Source organism: Ornithorhynchus anatinus, chromosome 15, assembly GCF_004115215.2.
Source record: "Ornithorhynchus anatinus isolate Pmale09 chromosome 15, mOrnAna1.pri.v4, whole genome shotgun sequence".
Classification (NCBI taxonomy): Eukaryota; Metazoa; Chordata; class Mammalia; order Monotremata; family Ornithorhynchidae; genus Ornithorhynchus; species Ornithorhynchus anatinus.
Genome location: NC_041742.1, coordinates 25,062,851 through 25,088,316, shown reverse-complemented (window position 1 = coordinate 25,088,316; position 25,466 = coordinate 25,062,851). Strand labels below are relative to the sequence as shown.

General features: G+C 46.3%; 1 protein-coding gene across 2 annotated transcripts; it reads left to right on the top strand.

Moving 5' to 3' along the window:
- The first annotated feature begins 752 nt into the window (after nt 1-752).
- XG (Xg glycoprotein (Xg blood group)) lies at nt 753-25,004 on the top strand. 2 transcript variants are annotated; one of them, XR_003764761.1, is made up of 12 exons: nt 753-1,162; nt 1,307-1,474; nt 1,649-1,798; nt 8,783-8,824; nt 9,415-9,462; nt 10,924-10,959; nt 12,101-12,160; nt 14,814-14,882; nt 19,150-19,185; nt 20,595-20,711; nt 23,665-23,741; nt 24,966-25,004. XR_003764761.1 is itself a non-coding variant. In XM_039914140.1 (11 exons), exons 3-11 carry the CDS (start codon nt 1,735-1,737, stop codon nt 21,770-21,772), a joined length of 489 nt encoding a protein of 162 aa, XP_039770074.1. In that variant the 5' UTR covers nt 753-1,162; nt 1,307-1,474; nt 1,649-1,734; the 3' UTR covers nt 21,773-21,973. The 2 variants fall into 2 exon arrangements, 1 of the variants encoding a protein (XP_039770074.1); XM_039914140.1 differs by lacking the exons at nt 23,665-23,741; nt 24,966-25,004 and adding an exon at nt 21,756-21,973.
- Nucleotides 25,005-25,466: the final 462 nt, after the last annotated feature.

The window sequence follows — 25,466 nt, the reverse complement described above, 5'->3', positions numbered from 1 at the left end:
GACTGTGTCCAACCGAATTAATTTATATCTCCCCCAACGCTTAGAAGAGTGCTTGACACATGGCAAGAGCTTAGCAAGTACCATGCTAAGAATGCATCTGGACCATGTTTTCTCAGTAGGGCTAATAACTGGGTGTTTGGCCTTAAAAAACCTCAGAGCAATAGTAAAGTACTATTTATTGTAGTGTGCCAAACTAAGCACTTGAAAAGTAAAAAAAAAAAGTAGGAAAGTGGCACATTCCCTGACCACAAAGGGAGACAGACATAAATATATTTATAAATTGATTAAATTGAGTAGGTTTTGGGTGGGGGGGAGGTTTGTGTGTGTTTTATGTGCCAGAAACTCTACTAAATGCTGGGTTTTAGATTCAAGCTAATTAGGTCGGACACACTCCGTGTCCCACCCTCTTAATCCCTGTTTTACAGATATAGCAACTGAGGCAAGTGACTTGCTCATGGTAATACAACAGACAGGCGGTGGAGCCGGGATTGGGACCCAGGTCCTTCCGACTCCTAGGCCCTTGCTCTATCCACTAGGCCACAGCAGCGTGGCTCAGTGGAGAGAGCACGGGCTTTGGAGTCAGAGGTCATGGGTTCGACTCCCGGCTCGGCCACTTGTCAGCTGTGTGACTGTGGGCAAGTCACTTCACTTCTCTGTGCCTCAGTTACCTCATCTGTAAAATGGGGATTAAGACTTTGAGCCCCACGTGGGACAACCTGATTCCCCTGCGTCTACCCCAGCGCTTAGAACAGTGCTCTGCACATAGTAAGCGCTTAACTAATACCAACATTATTATTCTCTAGCAGAATGTGTTGTTGAATAGCATACAGACAAAACTGTTCCGCACGGCTGTAGGTGCATGCATGTGACCTGTGTCCTTGATATCTTTGCCGTCTTCAGAAGAGGGACGTAGGATCCCTTCTCTTCCTCACCCATTTATTTTGCCTCTTTTCTGTCAGTCTCGACCATGAGAAGGCCTATCGTCTGAGGCAACCAAAATGGAACCCAAGGGAAAGGCGAATGCCGACGTCAAATTGGAAACCCATCTTGGACGATTTCCATTCGGCACTGCCAGATGAAGCCTTCGGGGAGGCCGGAGGAGTTCATGATATTTCAACACCAATTCAGTTCTTCCTGTGGAACATTTGGAGATCGGCCCTAGGTAATCCATTCGATCATATTTATTGAGCGCTTGCTGTGTGCCGAGCACTGGACTAAACGCCCGGGAGAACAAGGTGCCTTGTCCTTGTGCCGTCAAACGGGGCGTGTTCCACCTGGGACTGACAAATACCTCTCTATCTGCCAGACTGTAGGATCCCAGCCCCACCCACTCCCAAAGGGAATAGAGGAGGTGCTTAGCTGGCCGAACCCCACAAATCCTGTTTCCCGATTGGCTCTTCGGTGACCAAACTTGCCCTCAAATTAGCTGCCTCTAATTGGTCGCGGAGAGCGTTACCCGTACATACTTACACAGGTACGTACTTGCAACCTCGGCTCTTGGGTGGTGGATTTGGAAGCTCGGGTGGAAGGCCGGGTGGTTTGGGAAACCTGATGGCTCTCGGAAGGATACGGAGCGGAGGCTCAGCAGCCTGACCTGGCTCTCTCTTCCCCCTGCGTCCGGTCAACTCGGACATTACACGACACAAAGGTGGAAGGGAAGAGCCGCTAGAGGACTTGGAACCCAGCTGTTGACCTGAAGAGTTGCTGGAAATTCTGTATTTTCCAGCGATAACCATGGGGCACCACTGGGTCATGTCCACCTTCCTTCTGCTGGCGTTTGCCTTGACTCCAACTACAGGTAGGATGTTCGGGGCTGGGTCTCTGGGTCTCGGGGCGTTAAATGCTTTATGTCAGCATCTCTGATCTCCTCCTGCCAAGCTCTTTCTTTCCCTCCCCGAACTCCACCCATGTGGAAGATTCACCAGAAAAGAGCTTGGAAATAAAACATAAACTGTAAGCGGCTTGTGGACAGGGATCGAGTCTGCCGAACCTATTGTATTGTGTTTTTCCAAACATTTAGTTCAGTGCTCTGCACATAGTAAGCGCTCAATAAATACTACCGCCTGCGTGATTGGGAGAGGAGGCAGAGAGGGGGTTAGGAGGATGACATCGGGTTTGGGGGATTAAGTCTAGTCTTCACCCCTAGCCAACATTTCCATATGGGAGTAGACGAGAGCTGGAATCTCACCGGCCAGGAATCTCTCCGTCAGCTCTGTCTTGCGCTCTTCCAAGAGCTTAGTACAGTGCTCTGCACATAGTAAGCGCTCAATGAATACCATTGATATTGAACCGATTTGTGTTTTCTGCCACTGGGGCTGTTTTAAATTGAAAATAACAGGACTTGCCATTCACACCAGCCCAGAATATAGTTGAAGCATAGCTCTGCCTGCCTTAAGCGGAAACAAGCAGGTTTGGATAAACTTCAGCACATGTTTACATTCTAAACCGGCCTGAATAAAGTTATTTAAAACTAACCTCTCTTTTGCCCCTAAAAAGAATCCAAGTTTTTGCTAGAATGATGAGTTATTACTAAGGTTCTAGGGTGTGGGATGGGAGTTATGATTCAAAGCTCAGATTAGGTAAAGTGTTAAGTTTGAAGCTCTGATTAAAAAGTTCTGAGAACTTCCAGGAGCTTAGATTTTGCAAAGCAAGAAAGAGCCCTCCCCCCGCATTGGACGTTAGCTTTCCAGATCTTATACCTTTGGGAAATGAATTTATTAGGAGTTATGGTGAAGGTTCCCGTTTGCTGACTTGGCTGATCTGGGGTATGGATGGTCTGAAGTTGGGCGTTGGCTGTTTGTTGGGTGAGCAAGTGTTAGGACGGGCCCATGATTGAGATGTCAGGGACGTATAAAGCCCCAGGAATTTGCAAACACCTCTGTGGACCTCTCTCTGCAATCAGATCTCTTTTGCCTCTTTCTTGGAAAGTCAGTCAGTCAATCGTATTTGAGTCCTTACTGCGTGCAGAGCACTGTACTAAGCACTTGGGAGAGTACAGTATAACAACAAAATAGACACATTCCCTGCCCACAGCGAGCTTACAGTGCAGAGGGGGAGACAAATATGACTAGAAATAAATAAATTACGGATATGGACATTGGTGCTGTGAGGCTGGAAGGGGGGATGAATAAAGGGAGCCTTTCAGGGTGACACAAAAGGAAGTGGGAGAAAAGGAAAGGAAGGCTTAGGAAAAGCCTCTTGAAGGAGATGTGTCTTCAGTAAGGCTTTGGAGGTAGGGGGAGAGTAATTGTCTGTCGGATATTAGGAGGGAGGGCATTCCAGGCCCGAGGAAGGACTTGGTCGAGAGGTCAGGGGAGAGACAGACAAGATCGAGGTGTACTGAGTAGTTTGACATTAGAAGAGGAAAGTGTTCGGGCTGGGTTGTAATAGGAGAGCGGCGAGGTGAGGTAAGAGGGGAAGAAGGGATTGAGGACTTTAAAGCCACCAGTGAGGAGATTTTGTTTAATGCGGAGGTGGATAATAATAATAATAATGTTGGTATTTGTTAAGCGCTTACTATGTGCCGAGCACTGTTCTAAGCGCTGGGGTAGACACAGGGGAATCAGGTTGTCCCACGTGGGGCTCACAGTCTTAATCCTCATTTTACAGATGAGGTAACTGAGGCACCGAGAAGTTAAGTGACTTGCCCAAAGTCACACAGCTGACAAGTGGCCGAGCCGGGATTCGAACCCATGACCTCTGACTCCAAAGCCCGGGCTCCTTCCACTGAGCCACGCTGCTTCTCTGCTTCTCCACTCTGCTTCTCCAGTGGATGGGCAACCACTGGAGGTTCTTGAGGGGAGGGGAGATATGGCCCCTCAGGAAGTTGAGCAACTATTGCTACTGACCTAAGTATTATGTGTGTATTATCAATTATTTGTATTAATGTCTAGCTCCCCCTCTAGACTGTAGACTTGTTGTGGGCAGGGGATGCGGCTATCAACTTCTTCCCCTTGATTCTATTTATTGCCATTGTTCTTGTCTGTCCGTCTCCCCCGATTAGACTGAGTCCTGTGATTTGTACATTCCAAGTGCTTAATACAGTGCTCTGCACATAGTAAGCGCTCAATAAATACTATTGAATGAATGAATATCAACTCTGTTGTACTCTCCTAAGCGGTTAGTACAGTGCTCTGCACACAGTAAGCTCTCAATAAATACCACTGATGATGATCATCTTGCTTAGCCATTTCAGGAATCATCGCTGACCTTTACCTCTTTAAGATGCATTACATTGCAATAACAATAATAATAGTAATATTTAAGCACTTACTACATACTGAGCGATAGATACAATCAGATCAGACACAGTCCCTGTCCTACGTGGGGTTCACAGTCTCAGGGGGCGGGAGGAAGGGCAATTAATCTCCATTTTGCAGATGAGAAAACTGAGGCACAGAGAAGTAAAGTGACTTGTCCAAGGTCTCCCAGCAGGCCAGCGGCAGAGCCAGGATTAGAACCCAAGTCTCCTGATTTCCTGTCCTGTCCTCTTTCTACTAGGCCATGATGTTTCTCCATTCTGATAGTCTTACAGTGTTTCTTAGCAACAAAAGTGCTTGCTTCTCTGAAGTAGCTTGGAAGAGTTCCATTTTCACAGCCTAATCAGTCAGTGGTATTTATTGAGCTACAGAGCACTGTACTGAGCGCTTGGGAGAGCACAATATAACAACAGAACAGAGTCGGTAGACAGGTTCCTTGCCCACAACAAGCTTAAAGTCTAGAAGAAAGCTCTAACTCATCCCAAATTTGCCTTTGATCACGAAATGAATGGGCTCTTTCTAGATGTCAGGTGCATTATATTGAGAGATTAAATGACAGTTTTGTCACTGCCTTTGTGAGTCCTTCTCTTGTTATGCACGCCACCCTGTGATGCAAGCGATTTGAAGGAGTGGAAAGCAAGTTGAGAGGCACGTGACTCTCCAGAGTGTAAGCTCCTTCTGGTCAGGGATCGTGTCTACCAACTTTTTTGCGTACTCCCAAACACTTGGTTCCGTGCTCCGCTCAGAGTAAGCACTCAGTAAATACTATTGATGAGAAGCAGCGTGGCTCAGTGGAAAGAGCATGGGCTTTGGAGTCAGAGATCATGGGTTCGAATCCCAGCTCTGCCACTTAGCTGTGTGACTGTGGGCAAGTCACTTAACTTCTCTGTGCCTCAGTTACCTCATCTGTAAAATGGGGATTAAGACTGTGAGCCCCACGTGGGACAACCTGATTCCCTTGTGTCTACCCCAGCGCTTAGAACAGTGCTCCGCACATAGTAAGCACTTAACAAATACCAACATTATTATTATTATTATTATTGATTGATCGATTGCCCCCGGCTACTAAGAAAAGACTAGTGAGCCAGAAAAGGCCACTGGATCCAGATAGTTTTCCCCTTCCTTCTAGGGCTAGATCAACTAAATATATCCCCTTCCTTTCTTCCCTGCCCCCCCCCTTCCCCTATCCCAAACTCAGAGTGAAATTAGCTGCAGGGAGTTGGAATGTATCCTTTTAGGGCTTTCTACCCTTGAGGCTCACAAGCCACTTAGTGTGACTCTGAGCTTTTTTTTTTTAATGGTATTTGTTCAGCACTTACTCTGTGTCAAGCACTGTTCTAATCCCTGGGGTAGATACAAGGTAATCAGGTTGGATACAGTCTCTGTCCCACAAGGGCCTCACGGTCCTAAGCGGGGAGGAGAAATGAATCCCCTTTTTCCAAATCAGGCAACTGGGGCTCAGAGAAGGGAAATAACTTGCCCAAGGTCACAGAGCAGACAAGAGGCAGAGCTGGGACTAGAACCCAGGTCCTCTGACTCCCAGGCCTGGGCTCTATCCAATAGGCCACACTGTTTTTCTTCCTCCCTGTTAATTTGGGTTTAGACTGTCAGCTCAGTGTGGGCAGAGAACGTGTCTGCTAATTCTATTCAGCGTTTCGTACAGTACTGCTTGAGAAGCAGCGTGGCTCAGTGGAAAGAGCCCGGGCTTGGGAGTCGCAGGTCATGGATTCTAATCCTGACTCTGCCACTTGTCAACTGTGTGACTGTGGGCAAGTCACTTCACTTCTCTGTGCCTGTTACCTCATCTGTAAAATGGGGATTAAGACTGTGAGCCTCACGTGGGACAACCTGATTACCCTGTATCTACCCCAGCGCTTAGAACAGTGCTCTGCACATAATAGGTGCTTAACAAATACCAACACTATTATTGTTATTATTATTATTCTGCACATAGTAAGCACTCAGTAAATATGATTGGTCGATTGATTAGCCAGTGTGGCCCTCTGTTTCCTGACTTTATACCTGCTGTGTCGGGGAGCTCATCGGTTCCTCTGCAGGCAGCTAGCCGCCTCCTTCTCTGTGGATGGCTCCCAAATTGACAACTCCAAAGATGGGCTCACACCGCCTCAACAAAGATGTCAAGAACTGAATCAGAAAGCCCAGCATGTCCTGTGGGAGACTGACGGATTTTGGCAATAACAGAAATTTCTTATCTCACTGAAAATCAACACTCCTCACTCGCACCATTTCCCCCCCAGCCTAGAACCTTTTCCCCGTGTTTACGGTCCTTTACTAAAAATATCTCATTCCTCCCACATGCCCACTTGGATTCATTTTCAAACTCCCAAGTTGTTTCAACCAAGCATTCACTCGTGGCCTAGTGGGCAGAGCAAGAACTTGGGAGTCAGAAGGACCTGTGTCCAACCACTCGTCTGCTGTGTGACCTTGGGCAAGCCACTCCACTTCTTTGTGCCTCAGTTACCTCATCTGTAAAAATGGGGATTAAGATTGAGTCCCATGTGGGACAGGGACTGTGTCCAACCTGATTATCTTGGATCTAACCCAGAGCTTATTATGCTGCCTATCACAAAGTAAGCCCATAATAAGTGCCATTAACAAATACTTCCTGTGCATATGTAGAGTCCACTGTAGTTTCAATTGCTTGATTCCTTTATTTTCAATATTTTAGGTTTCCTCTCCTCCCCACCCCCCCCCCCCCACACTCACACCCAAAATGTCGGTTCCATATGGGCAATTAACTGGTTTCTTTCTGTCGTACTGTCCCAAGTGCATTGTACAGTCCATTGCGGCCAGTGGGAGTTCAATAAATAGCAATACTATTATCTTAGAGTGTAGTCCCAGTAGCAGCAGGGCCTAGTGGAAAGAGCCCGGGCCTGGGAGTCAGAGGACCTGCATTCTAATTCCGGCCCCGCCACTTGCCTTTTGTGTGACCCTCAGTTTCTTCAGCAGTAAAAGGAGGATGCAACACCTCTTCTCCCTCCTACTTAGACTGGGCGCCCCATGTACAACAGGGACTGTCTTGTATGTACCCCGGGGTTTGAAACAGTGCTCGACACAGAGTAACCTTAACAAATATCATAATTAATTATTATATTCCTTAAACTAGGATATAGTTGACAGTCTACATGTGCGTGTCTTCGTCATTCTGGTTTAAAGTCCTGGTTAGTCATTTGCATTTATTGAGCTCTTACTATGTGCAGATCACTGTACTTAAGGCTTGGGAGACTACAGTGTAGCAATATAACAGACATATTCCAGATCCCCAACGAGCTTACAATCTAAAGGGGGAGACAGATATTAATATAGCCATCAGGAACAATTTATATGCTTCTATATATTCTGTAAGTTCTGACTTTATTAAGGGCACAGTATATTCTGATGATGATGGTGGTGGTGGTGTGCTGAGATGTTTCCAAATCAATCAGTCAATCATGTTTATGAAGCGCTTACACTGTGCAGAGCACTGTACTAAGCGCTTGGGAGAGTACAATGCAACAATATAACAGTCACATTCCCCGCCCACAACGAGCAAGATTCTGCTATTTTGTGGAAGGCAAGGAGATACAGGAGAGGAAGATGATGATGAGAGCAGTTAGCTCCTTGTGCAGATTGCAAGTGCTTTGTGTATCTACCCCAGTGCTTAGTACAGTGCCAGACACGAAGTAAGTGCTTAACAAATACCAAAGAATAGAAATAAATTGTGCCCTCAGCCATCGCCGGGTTGACTTTAGGCCTCGCTGCTGCTCAGGTAAACCTACCTTAGGCCCCTGCCCATGCTGAGGGAATCATCATCCTCCAGCCCTGGCATCTGCCAACAGCACATCGGATTCACAATCCAGTTCTTCCACTTCACAGGCCAAAGGATCGTCTCTTAACACGTGGGCTCGAGGGCCTGGAACTCTGTTCACGTGACCTGAGGTACTGAGTCACAGGTCCTGCCTTGGGCTGAGGGGGACTTCAGATCATCGTCTTTTAAGGAGTCGGGGCAGAGGTCTGAGCGGGAAAGAGCACAGGACTGGGAATTAATTGCCCTGGATTCGAATCCCAGCTCTTTTTTAAAAGTTTTAATTGGATTTGTTAAGCGCTTATTGTTTGCTGGGTACTGCACTAATCACTGAGGTAGACACCAGAAAATTGGGTTGGACACAGTCCCTGCCCCACGTGAGGCTCACAGTCTTAATCCCTATTTTCAAATGAGGGAACTGAAGCCACGTTAAGTGATTTGCCCAAGGTCACCGCAGCAGAAAAGTGGCGGAGTTGGGATTAGAACCCAGGTCCTTCTGACTCCCAGGCCCTTGAAAATGTAACTCGGGCCCGTTGGATTTTCCCTTAGGCCAACATATGTGAAGGAGGGATCAAATTGGACTTTATTTCTGGGCCTTTTCTCGCAGAGAGAATAGCACTGAGGCAACACATATCTGACAATAGAGTCACTAAAGGAGTTAAGAACACATCTTCTTTCTAATGTGTGGAATCTCACGGTTGTTCCATCTTTCCAACAGGCCAGCGGGACTTTGATTTGGCTGACGCTCTCGACCCTTCTGGTGAGTGATTCTCCTCTACAAGATGATCTTTCTAATAAAGAAGTTTGCTCTCCACAGCAGGCAGTGATTTTTTTTTATGGTAGTTGTTAAGCGATTGCTATGTTCCAGGCACTGTACTAAGCACTGGGTTGGATCCAAGATGATAAAGATGGGTACAGCTCCTGCCCCATATAGGGCTCACGGTCTTAATCCCCATTTTATTGATATGGGAGCTGAGACACAGAGAAATGAAGTGACTTGCCCAAGGTAACAGAGCGGACAAGTGGTGGAGCTGGGATCAGAACCCATGTCCTCTGACTCCCAGGCCCGTGATCTTTCCACTTGGCCATGCTGCTTCTTGCCATGAGGCAAAATGGAATGCCACAGGTAGGTCTCTGTCTGTCGTGACCAACCTGCAGCAACGAAAATGCCCAGAAAATGCCAATCAGCAAACTAATGTGGGGATTTGTTCTTCCCTTTCTTGAAGCCAAAATGGCATATGTACTAGTCCTGGATGTTCCATATATCTTCCACCGTGAGTTGCAAGGTTTCAGAGTTACTTCTTTGAACAGTTTGACCCATTCTAATTTTCTGCTCTCTTTTTATCTTAGATGATGTTACTAGGAAACCCTATCCAGTTACCAAGAGGCCAGTGCCCGGTGAGTGGCCTGTTTGCTCTCCTCCTCCAACCCAGCCCACACACTTCGCTCTTTTAATGCCAACCTACTCACCGTTCTTCAATCTTGTCTATCTCACCAATGACCTCTCGCCCACGTCCTGCCTCTGGCCTGGAACGCCCTCCCTCCTCATATCCGACAGACAATGATTCTCCCCCGCGTCAGAGCCTTATGGAAGGCCCATCTCCTCCAAGAGGCCTTCCCTGACCGAGCCCTCCTTTCCTCTTCTGCTACTCCCTTCTGTCTCACCCTGATTTGCTCCCTTTATTCACCCTTTCCTCAACCCCACAATACTTACATCCATATCCGTAATTCGTTTATTTCTATTAATGTCTGTCACCCCCTCTAGATTCCAAGCTCATTGTGGGCAGGGAATATGTCTACCATCTCTGTTGTATTGTTATATTGTACTCTCCCAAGAGCTTCGGATAGTGCTCTGTGTACAGTAAGTACTCAGTAAATATTGATTGATTGATAGTCAAGTATGTATGTGTACCTAAATTTTGCCCAGGAAAAATCCAAGTCTCATTAGTCTCTTAGGGGAAGATGAACTTAATGGACCAACTAAGAGGTACCAAGTGAAGTCTTGGATAAAGCCCTTAGTTCAGTGTTCTGCATACATAAATGTTCAATTAATACCATTGATGATATGCCTTGACTTGAAAGGAGCCCAGACTTTCAGCCCTGAATCTTAAGGTCTTAGAATTTATTCCCAGATCTGACTCAGATTCCTTCCTCCTGTATGGATATGAATGTCCGTCCCCCGGCTAGACCGTAAGCTCGTTATGGGCAGGGAACGTATCTGCTAATTCTGTTGTGTTGTACCCTCCTAAGCCCTTATTACAGTGCTCTGCACATAGTAATTACTATTGATTTGACCGTGAGCCCCATGTGGGACCAGAATTGAGTCCAATATAATAATAATGTTGGTATTAGTTAAGTGCTTACTATGTGCAGAGCACTGTTCTAAGCGCTGGGGGAGATACAGGGTAATCAGGTTGTCCCACGTGAGGCTCACAGTCTTCATCCCCATTTTCCAGATAAGGTCACTGAGGCACAGAGAAGTGAAGTGACTTGCCCACAGTCACACAGTTGACAAGTGGCAGAGTCGGCATTAGAACCCATGACCTCTGACTCCCAAGCCCGGCTCTTTCCACTGAGCCACACTGCTTCTCTAAATATGACTATCCAATAGCAACCTCAGCCCTTCATACAGTTCTTGGCTCATAGTAAGAGTTTAACAAATACTCCAATTATTCTGCAGTAGAAACAGACGCTGTCAACCTCTTCTGTCAAGTAGTGAAACAAAAGAGAAGTCAAGGCAGTGTAGCTTGCTTTTTCTCCAAAGGTTCGCTGACTGATTGATCCTTCATAAAAACTAGTATTCTTCCTTCGAAAGGAACTTGAAAAAGCACTACTAAATTACATTCTGATTTCTTTAAGGAAATGATTTTAATTTAGAAGATGGAGGTGGCGGAGGTAAGTATTGAGCAAAAGTTTCTTTAAATCCTGAATTTCCAAAGACTAGATTGCACTTCCAGCCAACTCTCAGTGACTCTGGGGATTGGAAGAAAATGTTAACATAGATCACCTCAAATTAGGGTTAGCATTTATGGGAAATTAGTCACCGATTTGCCACCTCTGTTAAAATTTGGCCTTCAATCTTCTAGATAAATGGAGAAATCACTTGTGATATTGTTTTATAACCCAAACAGCTATAACAGTAAGAAAGATATTTGACAACTGTGCTAACTCATTCCCCAAACTGTCTCGATAAGTCAGTGTGGTTGTGGGATGGTGTGAAAATCAGAAAACAACTCCTCAAAAATCTGGATATCAGTGTCATCTCTTCTCCCTTCCCTCAGATGAGCTAATTTTCTCCCCGAGATGTGGACAAAATTAGAACAGAAGAACATGGAGGAGGCATAGATTAATCCCACTTATCCATCTTTAATAAATGAGAGCTGGTATTTATGGGGGAAATTATGTTGTTGTTTTTTTAAAAATTGGTATTTATTAAGCATTTACTGTGTGCAGACTTGGCTACTTCTCATTTTCCCCTCTGTCAGCAGGAATGATAAGAGGTAAAAAAAATCTAAGATTCTGAGGAGGTTGGGCAGGCGATTCGTGCCGGGTCTTGGGGTCGAAATGACAATCGGAGAACTCTCCTCAAAACGGGCAGAGTACATTTAGGGAGCCCATAAATAGCCGGAGGGTAGACTTTGTCACTGTCATTTCCCTCCTGGCGCAAGGTCAAGAACTGAGGCATTCAGGCCACCGCTTCCTTCTTGCTATCATTCTTGACGGCCCCATGTGATTTCACAAAGTAGCTGTGGAATCGTTTCACCCAGTGACTTCCATCTGTAGGCCATTAAATCCCTGCACTGAAATCTGGCCTCCCTCCTCCTAGCAGGAGCAAGAAAAGTGCCTTTTACCTTGGGGTTGGGAAGGCATCGTTTTATGTCGGTATGGATTTTGAAGTGGGCGGGGGCAGTTTATTCAGTCAGGGAGAAATATCTTGAATGCCGATGTCGTCTCACCTCAGAGTCGAGGCTTTGTAGGCTGACTATTTGAGGCTTTCTCCCCACTGCGTTTTCTGAGAAGATTTGTTTTCCGACAGAAGACCACCCAAGACCCCAGCCTCCCCGGCGCCCGCAGCCCGGACATCCCAGCAATGCCGGTGAGTAAGAATTCCAGGTCTTCCCGTGTGGGGTTTGGAGAAAAGAGCACAGGTCTGGGAGCGTAGGGAGAACTGGTTTCTACCTCCTGCTCTGCCACCGACCTGCTGAATGATCTTGGGCAGATCACTTAACCTTTCTGTACTTCATTTTCCTCCTCAATCCATCAATCAGTGATATTTTTATTTATTAATTTTTTTTTAAATTCAAATTGCTCTGTGCCTGGCACTGTACTAAGCGCTGGTGTAAGTGTCCCACGTGGGGTCCACAGGCTTGGTCCCCATTTTAGAGATGAGGGAACTGAAGCCCTGAGAAATGAAGTGATTTGGCCAAAGTCACACAGCAGACAAGTGGCAGAACCTTCTAATTTGGGGGTCTGAGTTCAGTCCACAAGGCCACTATGCTTCTCTATTTATTGAGCACTTACTGAGTGCAGAGCATGTGTACTAAGCGCTCGGGAGAGTACAGTGCAATATTTGTCCAAGGAGGATAACACTATCTGCGCCTCTCATGCCCGCCACAAATCGCACAGGTAAAATAGAGGTGGTTGTGAAAATGCTTATTAATAGCAGTAATAATAATAATAGTATTTGTTAAATGCTTATTATGTGCCAGGCATAAACGCTGAGGTAGATAAGAGCTAATCAGGTAGGACACGGTCCCTGTCCCTTTTGGGGATCACACTCTAAATCCCCATTTTACAGATGAGGCCCAGAGAAGTTAAGTGACTTGCCAAGCTCACACAGCAGACCTGTGGCAGAGCCAGGATTAGAACCCAGGTCCTCCTGACTCCCAGGCCCATGCTCTATCCACTAGTCCATGCAGTCACCTTCCCTGCCAACATTTAGCTTCCGGTCTAGAGACGATTTCAATCATGTTTTTTTCCAATAAGAAGCAGCAAGACCAAGTGGGAGACAGAAGGACCTGGGTTCTAATCCCAACTCTGCCAATTGTCCTCTGTGTGGCTTTGGGCAAGTTACTTCTCTGTGCCTCAGTTCCCTCACCACTACCATGAGGATTAAGACCGTGAGCCCCATGTGTGGCAGGGACTGTGCCCAACCTGATTAGGTTGTATCTACCCCACCGCCTAGAACAGTGCCAGGCGCTTAGTAAGCACATAACAAATCCCATAAAAAATAAATGAAAAAGACACCCTGCACCTCGCCTAAATGGATCAGAAAGCCATGAGCAAGACCTGCCACACCCCACCCTGGATATGGCATTTTTTCTGGGAGTGGCAATCCATAGGGTGGAATAGAGAAAAGCAGGTTGCCAGCCTTCTCAACGAGAATAACAAGCCTTCTCAAGGGAAGGAGAAGTTTCCACATCAGTCCTTATGAATGGGCTACCCACAGGGTAATAATAATAATGGTAATGAACACTCATGGTATTTGTTAAGCATATGCCAGGCACTGTACTAAGCGCTGGGGTGGATACAAACAAATCATAGACCGGGAGAAGGATGTTCAGATTTCTAGATGATGAGATCATCTAGATCCCGTCTTCTCACAAATGGGAGTGAGGTGGCTGGGGTTGACCTTGAGGTCACTTCACTCCTCTGGGCCTCAGTTCCCTCATCTGTAAAATGGGGCTGAAGACTGTGAGCCCCATGTAGGACAGGGACTGTGTCCAACCCGATTAGCTCGACTCTACCCCTGCGCTTAGTACAGTGCCTGGCCCCTAATAAGCGCTTAAGAAATGCCATAGAAATAACAGTAATATTTGTTATATGGTATTTGTTAAGTGCCTACTGTGTGCCAAGCATGGCACTAAGTGGTGGGATAGGTACAAGATCATCAGGCCCCACAGGGAAATAAAAAAATTGAGAAATACCTTCAGCAACGATGGTGTTTGTTAAACACCCACTCTTTGCCAAGCACTGTTCTAAGCGCTGGGGTAGATTCAAAGTAATCAGGTTGACCCACGTGGGGCTCACAGTCTTCATCCCCGTTTTCCAGATGAGGTCACTGAGGGACAGGGAAGTGAAGTGACTTGCCCAAAGTCACACAGCTGACAAGTGGTGGAGCGGGGATTAAAACTCCCGACCTCTGACTCCCAAGCCCGGGCTCTTTCCACTAAGCCACACTGAGTGGTGGACCCTCAACCACCTTGTACGGAACCTCTGTCCCTCGAATGGAAACTACGGGAGCAATATCGAGGTCGGCACAGAGTATGCTGGGCTTTAGTGCTTAGTACGGTGCTCTGAACACAGTCAGCGCTCAAATAATAATAATTGTGGTATTAAGCCCTTACTGTGTGCCAAGCACTGTTCCAAGTGATAATAATGTTGGTATTTGTTAAGCGCTTACTATGTGCAGAGCACTGTTCTAAGCGCCGGGGTACACAGGGTCATCAGGTTGTCCCACATGAGGCTCACAGTCTTCATCCCCATTTTACAGATGAGGGAACTGAGGCACAAAGAAGTGAAGTGACTTGCCCACAGTCACACAGCTGCCAGTGGGGTGGATACAAGCAAATCAGGGTGGATACGGTCCCTGTCCCCCAAGGGGCTCACAGTCTTAACATCCATTTTACGCATGAGGGAACTGAGGCACAGAGAAGTGAAGTGACGCACCCAAGGTCACACAGCGGACAACGGATGGATTCACAAAACCAGCCAGCCGTGCCGACCCGCGTTTTACTTTCTCTCCGCAGGAGGCTTCGAGGATTCCGACCTGAACGATGGGAGGTATCCCCCCAAGCCCAGACCCAGGCCACCCGGAGGTAGGACGCTCAACCTTTCCCTCCAACCCCTTTGGTTCGTCAGCAGGCTCGACGGGGGCGGGGCTTTATCGCCTCGGGGGGTCATTTCCGAAACCAGATGGCGGGGGAGGTCCTGGGAGCCCGGCCCTAAGTCGTCGACCCCAAAACTGCACAAGTGGCTCAGGACCCAAGATGAGTGGGTGTTGGGGAGAGGGAGCCCAATGTGTCACCCAAGTCTTGGTTGATTAATTCATTCAGTTATATTTATTGAGCGCTTACTATGTGCAAAACACTGTACTAAATCCCTTCCCTTCCACCCTGGACTGTTCCTCCTGCCTCCCCAACTTTCAGGACCCATTTTTTCCACTTGCATTCATTCAGCCGTATTTATTGAGCACTTACTCTGTGCAAAGCGCTTGGGAAAGGATAATAAAATAATAAATAGACACATTCCATGCCCACAGTGAGCTTACAGTCTAGAGGGAGAGACAGACATTACTAGAAATAACTGAGGGAGATGGACATAAGCTCCATCCAAGGGCTGGGAGGGGGGATGAATAAAGGGAGCAAGTCAGGGCGGCTCAGAAGGGAAGGGCAGAGGCAGCGATGAGACCAGCATGCGGTCTCGGGTTGGCCGGAAGGGGCTTTTCTGAAGATTTTTCTCTTGCTGTTCTGGTAGAAAAGGCAGTTGCAAGGTTCTGGTCTAGAGGTAGGAGAGAGTGAGGGTTAGGGCCGGAAGTCCCGAGTCAATGGAGTCGGAAGGAGGATTTGGAGCAGACTGCAGGCGTCGTCACTTGGGAGCTTCAGGGAGAGGGCCGGCTTGAAGCTGACGAAACGTCCCAGAGAATCTGCCCCAGATAATCCCCAAAGTGGCCAATCCAGTTCCAGGTGAGCGAGTAGGGTGTACGCCACTAGCAACAGTATAAAAGGCCCAAGCTAGGGTGACATTATTTGGAATTAAGGCTGCAATCAGAGACTTAGTATCTGGATTCTGTTTTCAAATGATGCTGGTTTCTAGTTCTTTCCGGCCTGAGCCTCTGGCCTCAGTTTACGGTAGGGGCCTCTGGACTGTGAGCTTGTTTATATTGGACTCTCCCCAAGTGCTGAGTACAGTGATCTGCACACAGCAAGCGCTCAGTAAATGCAGGGAAAATGAATAGTCCTCCTTTTAGTTTGTGAGGCTCGTGTAGGTCAGGGCCTGGGTCCAACTTGATGAACACTTGTGTACTCCCCAGCTCTTAGTGCCTTACACACAGTAAGTACTTAACAAATACCATAATAATAATGATAATATCCTTTCCATCACCCAGAGGAGCATCTGAATTCCTCTGGGCACATCTCCAAGAGGCCTTCCCTGACTAAACCCTTATTTCCTCTTCTTCCACTCCCTTCTGCATCATCTTCACATTGGGATTTGCTCTCCTCTCTCCATCCCTCCTTCAGCCCCCCAGCACTTACATCCATATCACTCATTTATTCATGTCTATTAATGCCAGTCTCCCCCTGTAGACTGTAAGCTTGTTGCGGCCAGGGAACGGGTCTACCAACTCTATTATGTCGTACTCTCCCAACCGCTTAGTACAGTGCTCTGCATACAGTCAGTGCTCCATAAATAAGATTGATTACATCAGAAATGCCCTAAAATACAATCTAGTTGGTGTGAGGTGGGAGAAGCACCTTGAAAAAGTCCCTTTGGCAAATGAAAAATCTTGCAAATCCATTTGCGAGGAATTGAACAATGGGCAGCCAAGGATCTCTCTGCTACAGGTGACAACTGGCAAGTCATTTGGGGAATGGTACCAGAGCGTGTGTCCCTCTGGGACTGTAAATTCTTAGCGGGCAGGGAACGGTTCTACTCGCTCTGTCATATTGTTCTCTCCCAAGCGCTCAGTTCAGTGCTCTGCCCCCAGGAAGCGCTCAGTAAATACACAACGGTGATGATGATGTTGTTTTCTACAGGAGGAGGGGGATTCAATTCCAATATTTTTGGCAACACTTATGGTAAATGCACGTCCCAGAAGCGTGGAGAAGAAGGGAATTAGTGGCCGAGCTTGAACACGTCTGTGTCAAGCCCGTAGCGCACGCGTAGTGACGGTGCTCTGGCCAACTCCTTGGTGACAAAAAACCACGCTTTGTGTGTTTTTTGCGTAGTCTCGGTTGTGACCGCATGCAGCTTGGCAACTTGGCTGGCTACCGCCATGGGGGTGACTTTGCCTGGAGATTCGTGTTCATCTAGAGTTAGGACTTCAGGAGTCCTAGGCCCAGGCTCTTTCCACTAGGCCACACTACAGCTAGAGGTAGAATCCTAGTCTTTTGGGTTGCCATTCTGTGCCTTTTCCCAAATGCTGAATATAATATATAACCCTCTTTAGAAGATCAATGAACTTTATGGATTAATTGACTGAAAAGCTTCCTCTCCAGAAGTATATTTCCCCCCTCTAGCAGAATGGCCTAATGTCTTTTCAGATCGATCTCCTTCATCCATCTTTGCCAGGCTCAAATTTGCTTCTGTTTTTTCAAACTCTTGAGTTGAAAAACACTGGGTTCTGTGTCCACAGACTGGAAGCTCATTGAGGGCAGGGGTCGTGTCTGAGAAGCAGCATGGCCTAGTGGATAGAGCACAAGCCAGGGAGTCCGAAGGACCTGGGTTCTAAAATTGGCTCTGCCCCTCGTCTGCTGTGTGACCTTGTGCAAGTCACTTCACTTCTCTGTGTTTCGGTTACCTCATCTGTAAAGTGGGGATTAAAGCTGAGTCTCACGTGGGACAGGGACTGGGTCCAGCCTGATTAACTTGTATCTTCCCCAGTGCCTGGGGTATCTTCCGAGCCTGGAAAATAGTAAGCGCTTAACAAATACCGTAAAAAAAACTCTTTCAAGTGCTTAGTATAGAGCTCCGCCTGGAGTAAACACTTGAGAAATACTATTGATTGGTGGAGATGTTTGGTTTGTAAGTGTGTCTGGCTGCAGCAGCCTGAACGAACCCCTGAATGGGGACACTGGAACCTTAAATTTCAGATGCCTCAGGGAGGCAGGGTGAATCTCTTCACTTCTTGTTGCCTCAGTTACCTCATCTGTAAAATGGGCATTAAGACTTTGAGCCCCATGAGGGACGGGGACTGTGTTCAACCTGATTTGCTTGTCTCCCGCCGCAGCGCTTAGTTCAGGGGGTCGAAGTAAGGCTAGCAGGCTCGGCTTTGTCCCAGGACCATCCAGATTGTGGCCTCCCTTGCGTAGTGACTAGAGCCCAGGCCTGGAAGTCAGACGTTCAGGGGTTCTAAACCCGGCTCTGCCACTTGTCTGAACTCGAGCAAGTCACTTCACTTCTCTGTGCCTCAGTACCTCATCTGTAAAATGGGGATTAAGACTGTGAACCCCATGTGGGACATAGACTGTGTCCAACCTGATTAGCTTTGTATCTCCCCAGCGCTTAGTAGAGTTCCTGGCACATAGTACGTGTTTAACAAATACTATTATCATTCCATCGTATTTACTGAGCACTTACTCTGTGCAGAGCACTGTGCTAAGCTCTTGGAAAGTGCAATTCAGCAACAGAGACAATCCCTACCCAACAACAGGCTCACAGTCTAGAAGGGGGGAGACAGACATAAGAATAAGTACACAGGTATCAATAGCATCAATTTAAATAAAGGGAATCATTATTGTTACTAATAATAATAATAGCAAACATATGATTTTCTTTCCTACGCCATTGCATATATGTGGCTGAAAGAGCAGTATAGAGAGTGAGGAGGTTGGGGGTAAGAGTTTGTGTGTGGGGGGTGTGTGTGTGTAAGGAGGAGCTATGGGACTGAATGATTGATAGGGGTCTTCTTTTCTCTTTCTTCATGGACCCCTAACAAAACTCAGGCAGTTCTGCTAGTGACTTTCACAGCCCCACATGGCAGCTTAGCTTTGCACATCTCGCTCTTGCGTAGAAGCAAACTTGCTGCTCTAGCTCCCCGGATTCCTGGCAGCTAGCTTCAGTTCAATGTGACACTTTTCCACCCTGCAGGAGGAGGAGGAGGAGGAGGAGGATATAATCCCAACAAACACTATGGGAACTCTTACGGTAAAAACACAATTTTGGAAAGGTGAAAAAGGGAGGTCTGCCATCTCAAAAACCAAACTCCCTTTTCGCAGGCCTACAAAATCGTGTGCTCTCTGTGCTGTTTTGTCTGGGGTGTGTTGTCACCAGCCACATGGTAGGGTGGGGGTGAGTGTGCTTTGGGTATAATCCATTGGTCGAAAACATTCGTTTTCCTTAACACACTTTCTTCCTTCCCTTCAGGTGGAGGTGGATATTCAAATTACGGAACGGCCCACGGTAAATAAAAAACATGGTTACACATAATTTGGCAGATTCACCTTTTAAAATAATGGATACAATCTGGGTCTTTTTCTGAAGGGAAATTATCTTTGTGACAGTGTTAATGCTCTTCCTACTGTTATATTCTGAGTACCACTTAGAGGGGTCAAAGCTTTGCCATTTCCCTTCTCCAAGTGCAGTGAAAGCAGATCAGAGTGAAGCAGTGTTTCCTAACAGATATCCATGCTGACAGTTCCCAGCTCAGTGATAGAAATAGGATACACTCAGCCCCATGACTAGGAAAATTGTTCCCTGGACTTGTAAATAAGTTTTTTCTGAGGATAATAATGTTGGTATTTGTTAAGCACTTACTATGTGCAGAGCACTGTTCTAAGCGCTGGGGTAGATACAGGGTAATCAGGTTGTCCCACGTGAGGCTCACAATCTTAATCCCCATTTTACAGATGAGGTAACTGAGGCACAGAGAAGTGAAGTGACTTGCCCACAGTCACACAGCTGACAAGTGAAAGAGCTGGGATGAAGTTATAATGGGTCATCAGAAAGAAAAATTGAGGATGTTGGAGGGAAAAGGATTAGGGAGGGTGACCTAGTGGAAAGAGAGGCAACTGAGAGTCTGAAAATGCGACTTCTGATCCCAACTCTGCCTTTCTTGTGTGACCTTGGACAAGTCACTTAACCATATTGAGCTTCACTTACTTCATCTCTAAAATGGGGGTTAGATATAGCTGCTTTTCCCACCTGTTTTGAGCCCTGTGTGGTTCAATATCCAATCTGATTATCTTTATCTTCCCCAACACTTAGCACAATGCATTGACACAGGAAGTGCTTAATAAATGCTATAATTCTTATTTCATCAGAAGGCTTAAGAAGGGGCAGATAGATTTTTGGAGATTAGGCTCATGAGAGGTTATTAGAATGAAATGGTACCATTTTAGAGACAGAATACCAAGCATCTCCTGGCACCTCCAGGCATCCTTTTGCTTCTGGTGGATTCTCTGTTTCTTTTTTTTCCTTTTTCCTTCCTTCTTCCCTTTCCTTCCTTCCCCTCTCTTTCTCTCTCTCTCTCCCCTCCTTTTTCCCTCTCTATTAATGTCTGGCTCCCCCGCAGACTGTAATCTTGTCATGGGCAGGGAACATATCGACCAACTGGGTCATGGCGTACTCGCCCAAGTGTTTAGTGCAGTGCTGTGCACACAGCAAGCTCCCAGTAAATACCATTGATTGAATGTTGGAGACAAAAACTGGACATGGGCCTTGATGTTGATGATGATACGCTTATTTTTTCAAAATCATCTTTGTGGATATAAAGTGCAGAGTGAATGGCTAGAGAGTGTATATCTTAAAGTAAAAAATCGACTCCCCAACCTGTTAAACAACTAAAAATAACATCATTTCCTTTGTCCCAGGCAATACAATAGCTCAGATCGTATCTCCAATAGTTTCTGTGGCTGTGGTCTCACTTATTGGAGCAGCAACAAGTTATTTTGCCTACCAGAAGAGGAGAAGTTGTTTCAGAACAAATGGTAAGGAGTAAAATACATATTTCTCCCTCTTATTGGGCTTAGTGGAAATAAAACTCCTTTCGGATGAATCGTTGCATCATGCTCTCCCAAGTGTCCAGCGCAGTGCTCCGCACAGAGTACCCGCTCAGTAAATACTATCGATCGACCGATCGACTCCTTCTGAATTTGCCCCTTCGTAAATACAGGCCGGAGCTCTGTAAGAGACTTTTTATAGCTGCTTCCTCGACCCCGACCTTTGCTGTTCGTGGCTTATGAAGCAGTGCGGACCAGTGGAGGGAGCAAAGGACTAGAAGTCAAGAGACCTGGGTCCTCTCACACTGGTCCCGCCATTCGCCAGCTAGTTGATCTTGGGAAAATCAGTTAACTTCTTCGTGCCTCAGTTTGCCTCTCTGTAAAATGGAGGTGAAATACCTGTTCTCTCTCCCACTTAGACTGGGAACTCCCCTCCCCACCCCCGCCAATTGGAAAGGGGCTGTGTCTAATCAGGTTGTATTTACCTACCCAATCATTGGTATTTTTTGAGTGTTTGTTGTATGCCGACAGTACATTAAGCACTTGAGAGAGTTCAGTGTAATAAAATGGGTAAATATGATCCCTGCCCTCAAGAGGTTTATAGGATTAGCATGTAGTAAGTCCTTATCAAAAACCCTTATTGTTATTACAGTTGGTTAAATCACTGGCTTCTGGAATTTCTTTCATCTTTGTAAGTTCTGGACTGTAAGCTCATTGAGGGCAGGGAACCTGTCTACCAACTCTGTTGTGTTGCACTCTCCCAAGCATTTGGTACAGTGCACTGCACACAGTTAAGCGGTCAATAAATGCCACTTAGGTTTGATAGATTAAACAAATAGGTCAGATTGCAGCTCTCTCTCATTTGCCCTGCCATGTGATTTACTATTTTTCCTTTCTCATTACACTTTCCATTTCAGGTTCTCAAAGCAATATAGTTATAGAGATGGCCAGCAAGGATAGAAAGGGCGCCCGAAGCCTTTCTAGTAACTCAATTCAGATAACACATTTTTTTTTCCCAATCTTTCTTTCCAGACCCTGTGAACGTCTGAGAGACAGAAACCAGAAGCCTACAAGCCCAGCCCGAGGCTTGAGTGATATTTGCCATTCACTTGGAAAAACATTATAGAGCAGGCATCTGATGGGGTCATGCCCACCAGCCTGAAAATCTTTCCTTCCCTTTACTCTCTCTCTCTCTTCTAGATGGTATTTGTTAAGTGCTTACTATGTGCCAGGCACTGGACTAAGCGCTGGGGTAGATAGAAGGTTGGACCCAGGCCATGTCCCACATGGGGCTCCCAGTCTTAATCTCCATTTTTTAGAGGAGGTAACTGAGGCCCAGAGAAGTGACTTACCCGAGGCCACACAGCAGATGGGTGGCGGAGCCGGGATCAGAACCCAGGTCCTCTGTCTCCCAGGCCCGGGTTCTTTCCGCTAGGCCACGGTGCTTCCCTCTTTGGCGTATTATGGAGAACTCTGACTTCCTTTTGACAATCTCTCCATCCAAGAACTGAATACCGCTTGACGGTCTTCTGTGGAAGGACCAAGTTGACTGGTAGAGGAAGTCCCTCATTAATCAATCAGTCAGTCGATGGTATTTACTGAACGCTGAATGTGTGCAGAATACTGTCCTAAGCGCTCGGGAGACTGCAGTATAAATTAATGCAGCAGAGAGCCGGGCTTTTGGCTCCCAGGTCACCAGAACTGTTGGGATTCCTGAGGACAGCTGGTCCACTTGACAGAAGATCCACAGACCCATCGGGTTGCAGATATTTAGAGAATTTAGCCAGTGATGGGGTACACAGATGCAAACTCCTCCTCTGACTCCCCGCTGGCCGTATTTAATTTTGAGTGATTTCTGAAGGGCTTGAATATTCTTTGGGCTCTCCCTCGAAACCCCCTGAGGAAGCTATTGTTTTGTGCAAAAAAAAATAACTCAAGCAGAGTGTTTGAAAAATCTTGAACTCTAGATACCAAAACCAACTGGATTGCTCCGGGAAGGAATTTTCTATATTTCCAATTTAAAAAATGGGAAATTCTAATGTCAATTAATGGTATTTATTCAGCGCTTACGGTGTGCAGGATACTGTAGTAAACACTCAGGAGAGTACAGTTCAACAGGGGTGGTAGATATGTTCCCTAACCACAACAAGCTTACAGTCTGGGGGCGCGGGGGGATTCTCTAAGGCATCCAAGATGCGAACATTGGGAGGGATTTTTGGCTTGATTTAATTTTTTGTACTCAGTACGGATATAAATAAGCACAGTGGCCTATTCAGTGAAAGTAGTGATCTTTTTCCAATGTTCTGGTATTTTGAAACCCTTGAAATGGAACAGCTAGGGAAGTTTGAAAGGGTTCCTTTCCTGGTATTTTCTAAGGTAGCCAAAAATACAAAATATCATAACCTCGTCATCTTCGATCTTATCTGCGTTTCAAAATAATCTGAAGATCTTCCATCTGAAAGAGGCCATTCAACAACATAGGTTTCATTGTAAAATTTCACCATTTCTGTTGATGTATGTGGCTGGTTTATGGAGAAAAATACGTGTTTGAATTACCTCATTGAATGTCGCTGTTATCTCTTGTTGTTATTTCTTTTAATGTTAGCCAATCGGGCCTCACAGCTTTATAAGATTTTGTAGCTTTTGAACCCGAACATTCAGCCTTTTCTGGGTCTTCGATAAAAAGTATTTGAATTGTTTTTAAAAAATGAGAAAGAAGAAGAAAAAAATAAAGTTTCACTTCCTGGGTTATGGTCTTACATTGTATGTTCTTTCTGAAATGTGTGTAAAACCACTGGGTAAAATATTTGCAAATGACAAAAATGTCACTCTCCTTAACCATTTGGTAGATTCAGCTCTGAATTAATGTTTTTTTTCCAGTTTGGCTTTGATTGTGGTCAGGTTCACCTCAGTGTTTTCAATTCCTCATTGTCTCGTTCAGTTGTGCTCAGCCACGGATGATGAAGCGGGAGAAGAGGCAGAAGCCGGAAGGAGATCTGATTTCAGCTTCTGGAAACGGTCAGTTTGTTAATATGTACCACTAGCCTGGAAGCTCCTTGAGGGCAGAAAATGTATCTACCATCTCTGGGGGTACAGTCCCCGAGTTGGGGTTCAGACTTTGCTTGAACCTGTCTCTCCCTCCTCAGGTTTTTAGGGAACCTGCAGCGTGGCTCAGTGGAAAGAGCCCGGGCTTGGGAGCCAGAGGTCATGGGTTTGAATCCCAGATCTGCCCCCGTCAGCTGTGTGACTGTGGGCAAGTCACTTAACCTCTCTGTGCCTCAGTTACCTCATCTGTAAAAAAGGGATTAAGACTGTGAGCCTCATTGGGACAACCTGGTTACTACCCCAGTGCTTAGAACAGTGCTGTGCACATAGTAAGCACTTAACAAATACCAACATTATTATTATTACCTCCTATTTAGGCCGTGAGCCCCGTGTGGGACAGGGATCGTGTGCGACGTAATTAATTTGCACCTACCTCAGTCCTTAGAGCAGTGTTTGACACATAGTGAGCGCTAAACAAAGACCACTAAAAAAGCCCCAAAAAACCAAAACCCTGAAGAGACTCCGAGATCTTGAGGGTCAAGCTGTAAAAGCCCATCCGTGATTAATTAGTCAATCATTTATTTGCTTATTTATTTTGGGTACTACCTAAGCATTTACTAAATGTCAGGCACCATCCTAAATGCAGAGGTAGATACAGTCTAATCTGGTTGGACACATTCCCTGCCCCACAGTCTTAATTCCCATTTTATAAATGAGGTAGCTTGAGGCCCAGAGAAGGTAAGTGACTTGTTCAAGGTCCCTTAGCAGATAAGTGGTGTATCTGGGATTAGAACCCAGCTCCTGCTGAATCCCAGGCCCATGCTTTTACCCACTAGGTCATGCTGCTTCCCTATTAGCACATACTGTGTGCAGGGCCCTGTATTAAGCATTCGGGAGACTACAATATAACAGAATTTGTGGACACGCCTTACTTACAAGGAGCTTACAGTAGCCAATCGATCACTCCCGCCAAATTCAAAGCCTTATTAAAAAGGACATCTCCTTACCTGGTCCCTCATTTCCTCTTCTCCCCCTTCTGCAATGTCCTTGCACTTTCACCCTTCCCTCAGTCCCACGGCACTCATATCCGTATCGGCCATTTATTTATTTCTGTTGATGTCCATCTCCTGTCTAGACCGCAAACTTGTTGTGGGCAGAGGATGTGTCTACCGACTCTGTTGTACTCTCCTCTCCCAGGTGCTTAATCTAGTGCTGTGCACACAGGAAGTACTCAGTAAATACACTGGATTCACTGACATTGCTCTGCACAAGGTAAGCGCTCAATAAATGCCTTTGATTCGTCATTGCGGGCAGGGAACGTTTCCACCAACTCTGTTGTGTGGTACTCCCCCAAATGCTTAGTACAGTGCTCTGCACCGAGGTAGTGCTCAATAAATATGGGTGAATGTTTGAGGGAAATGAGAGGAGGGAGGGGAAGGTGAATCCTGTGTTTTTTTCTGAGGGCAGCTGGGATCTTGCTTTCCCTACCCCAGTCGTAGATGGATTTGGCCCTGTCAGGAGTTCCGAAGGTCTCAGACAAGACCAAGCCTCTGAGTTCTTTCCTGAAGCTCTTGGATAAATGGATTATCCAGAATCTACCCTGCTACCTGGGGAGAGGAGAGTGTGTTGTCATGGCCACATCATGCAGCTAGATTTGCGTTGCCATAGGGCTGCTCGCCAGTGCGCCCCGAGTCTTCT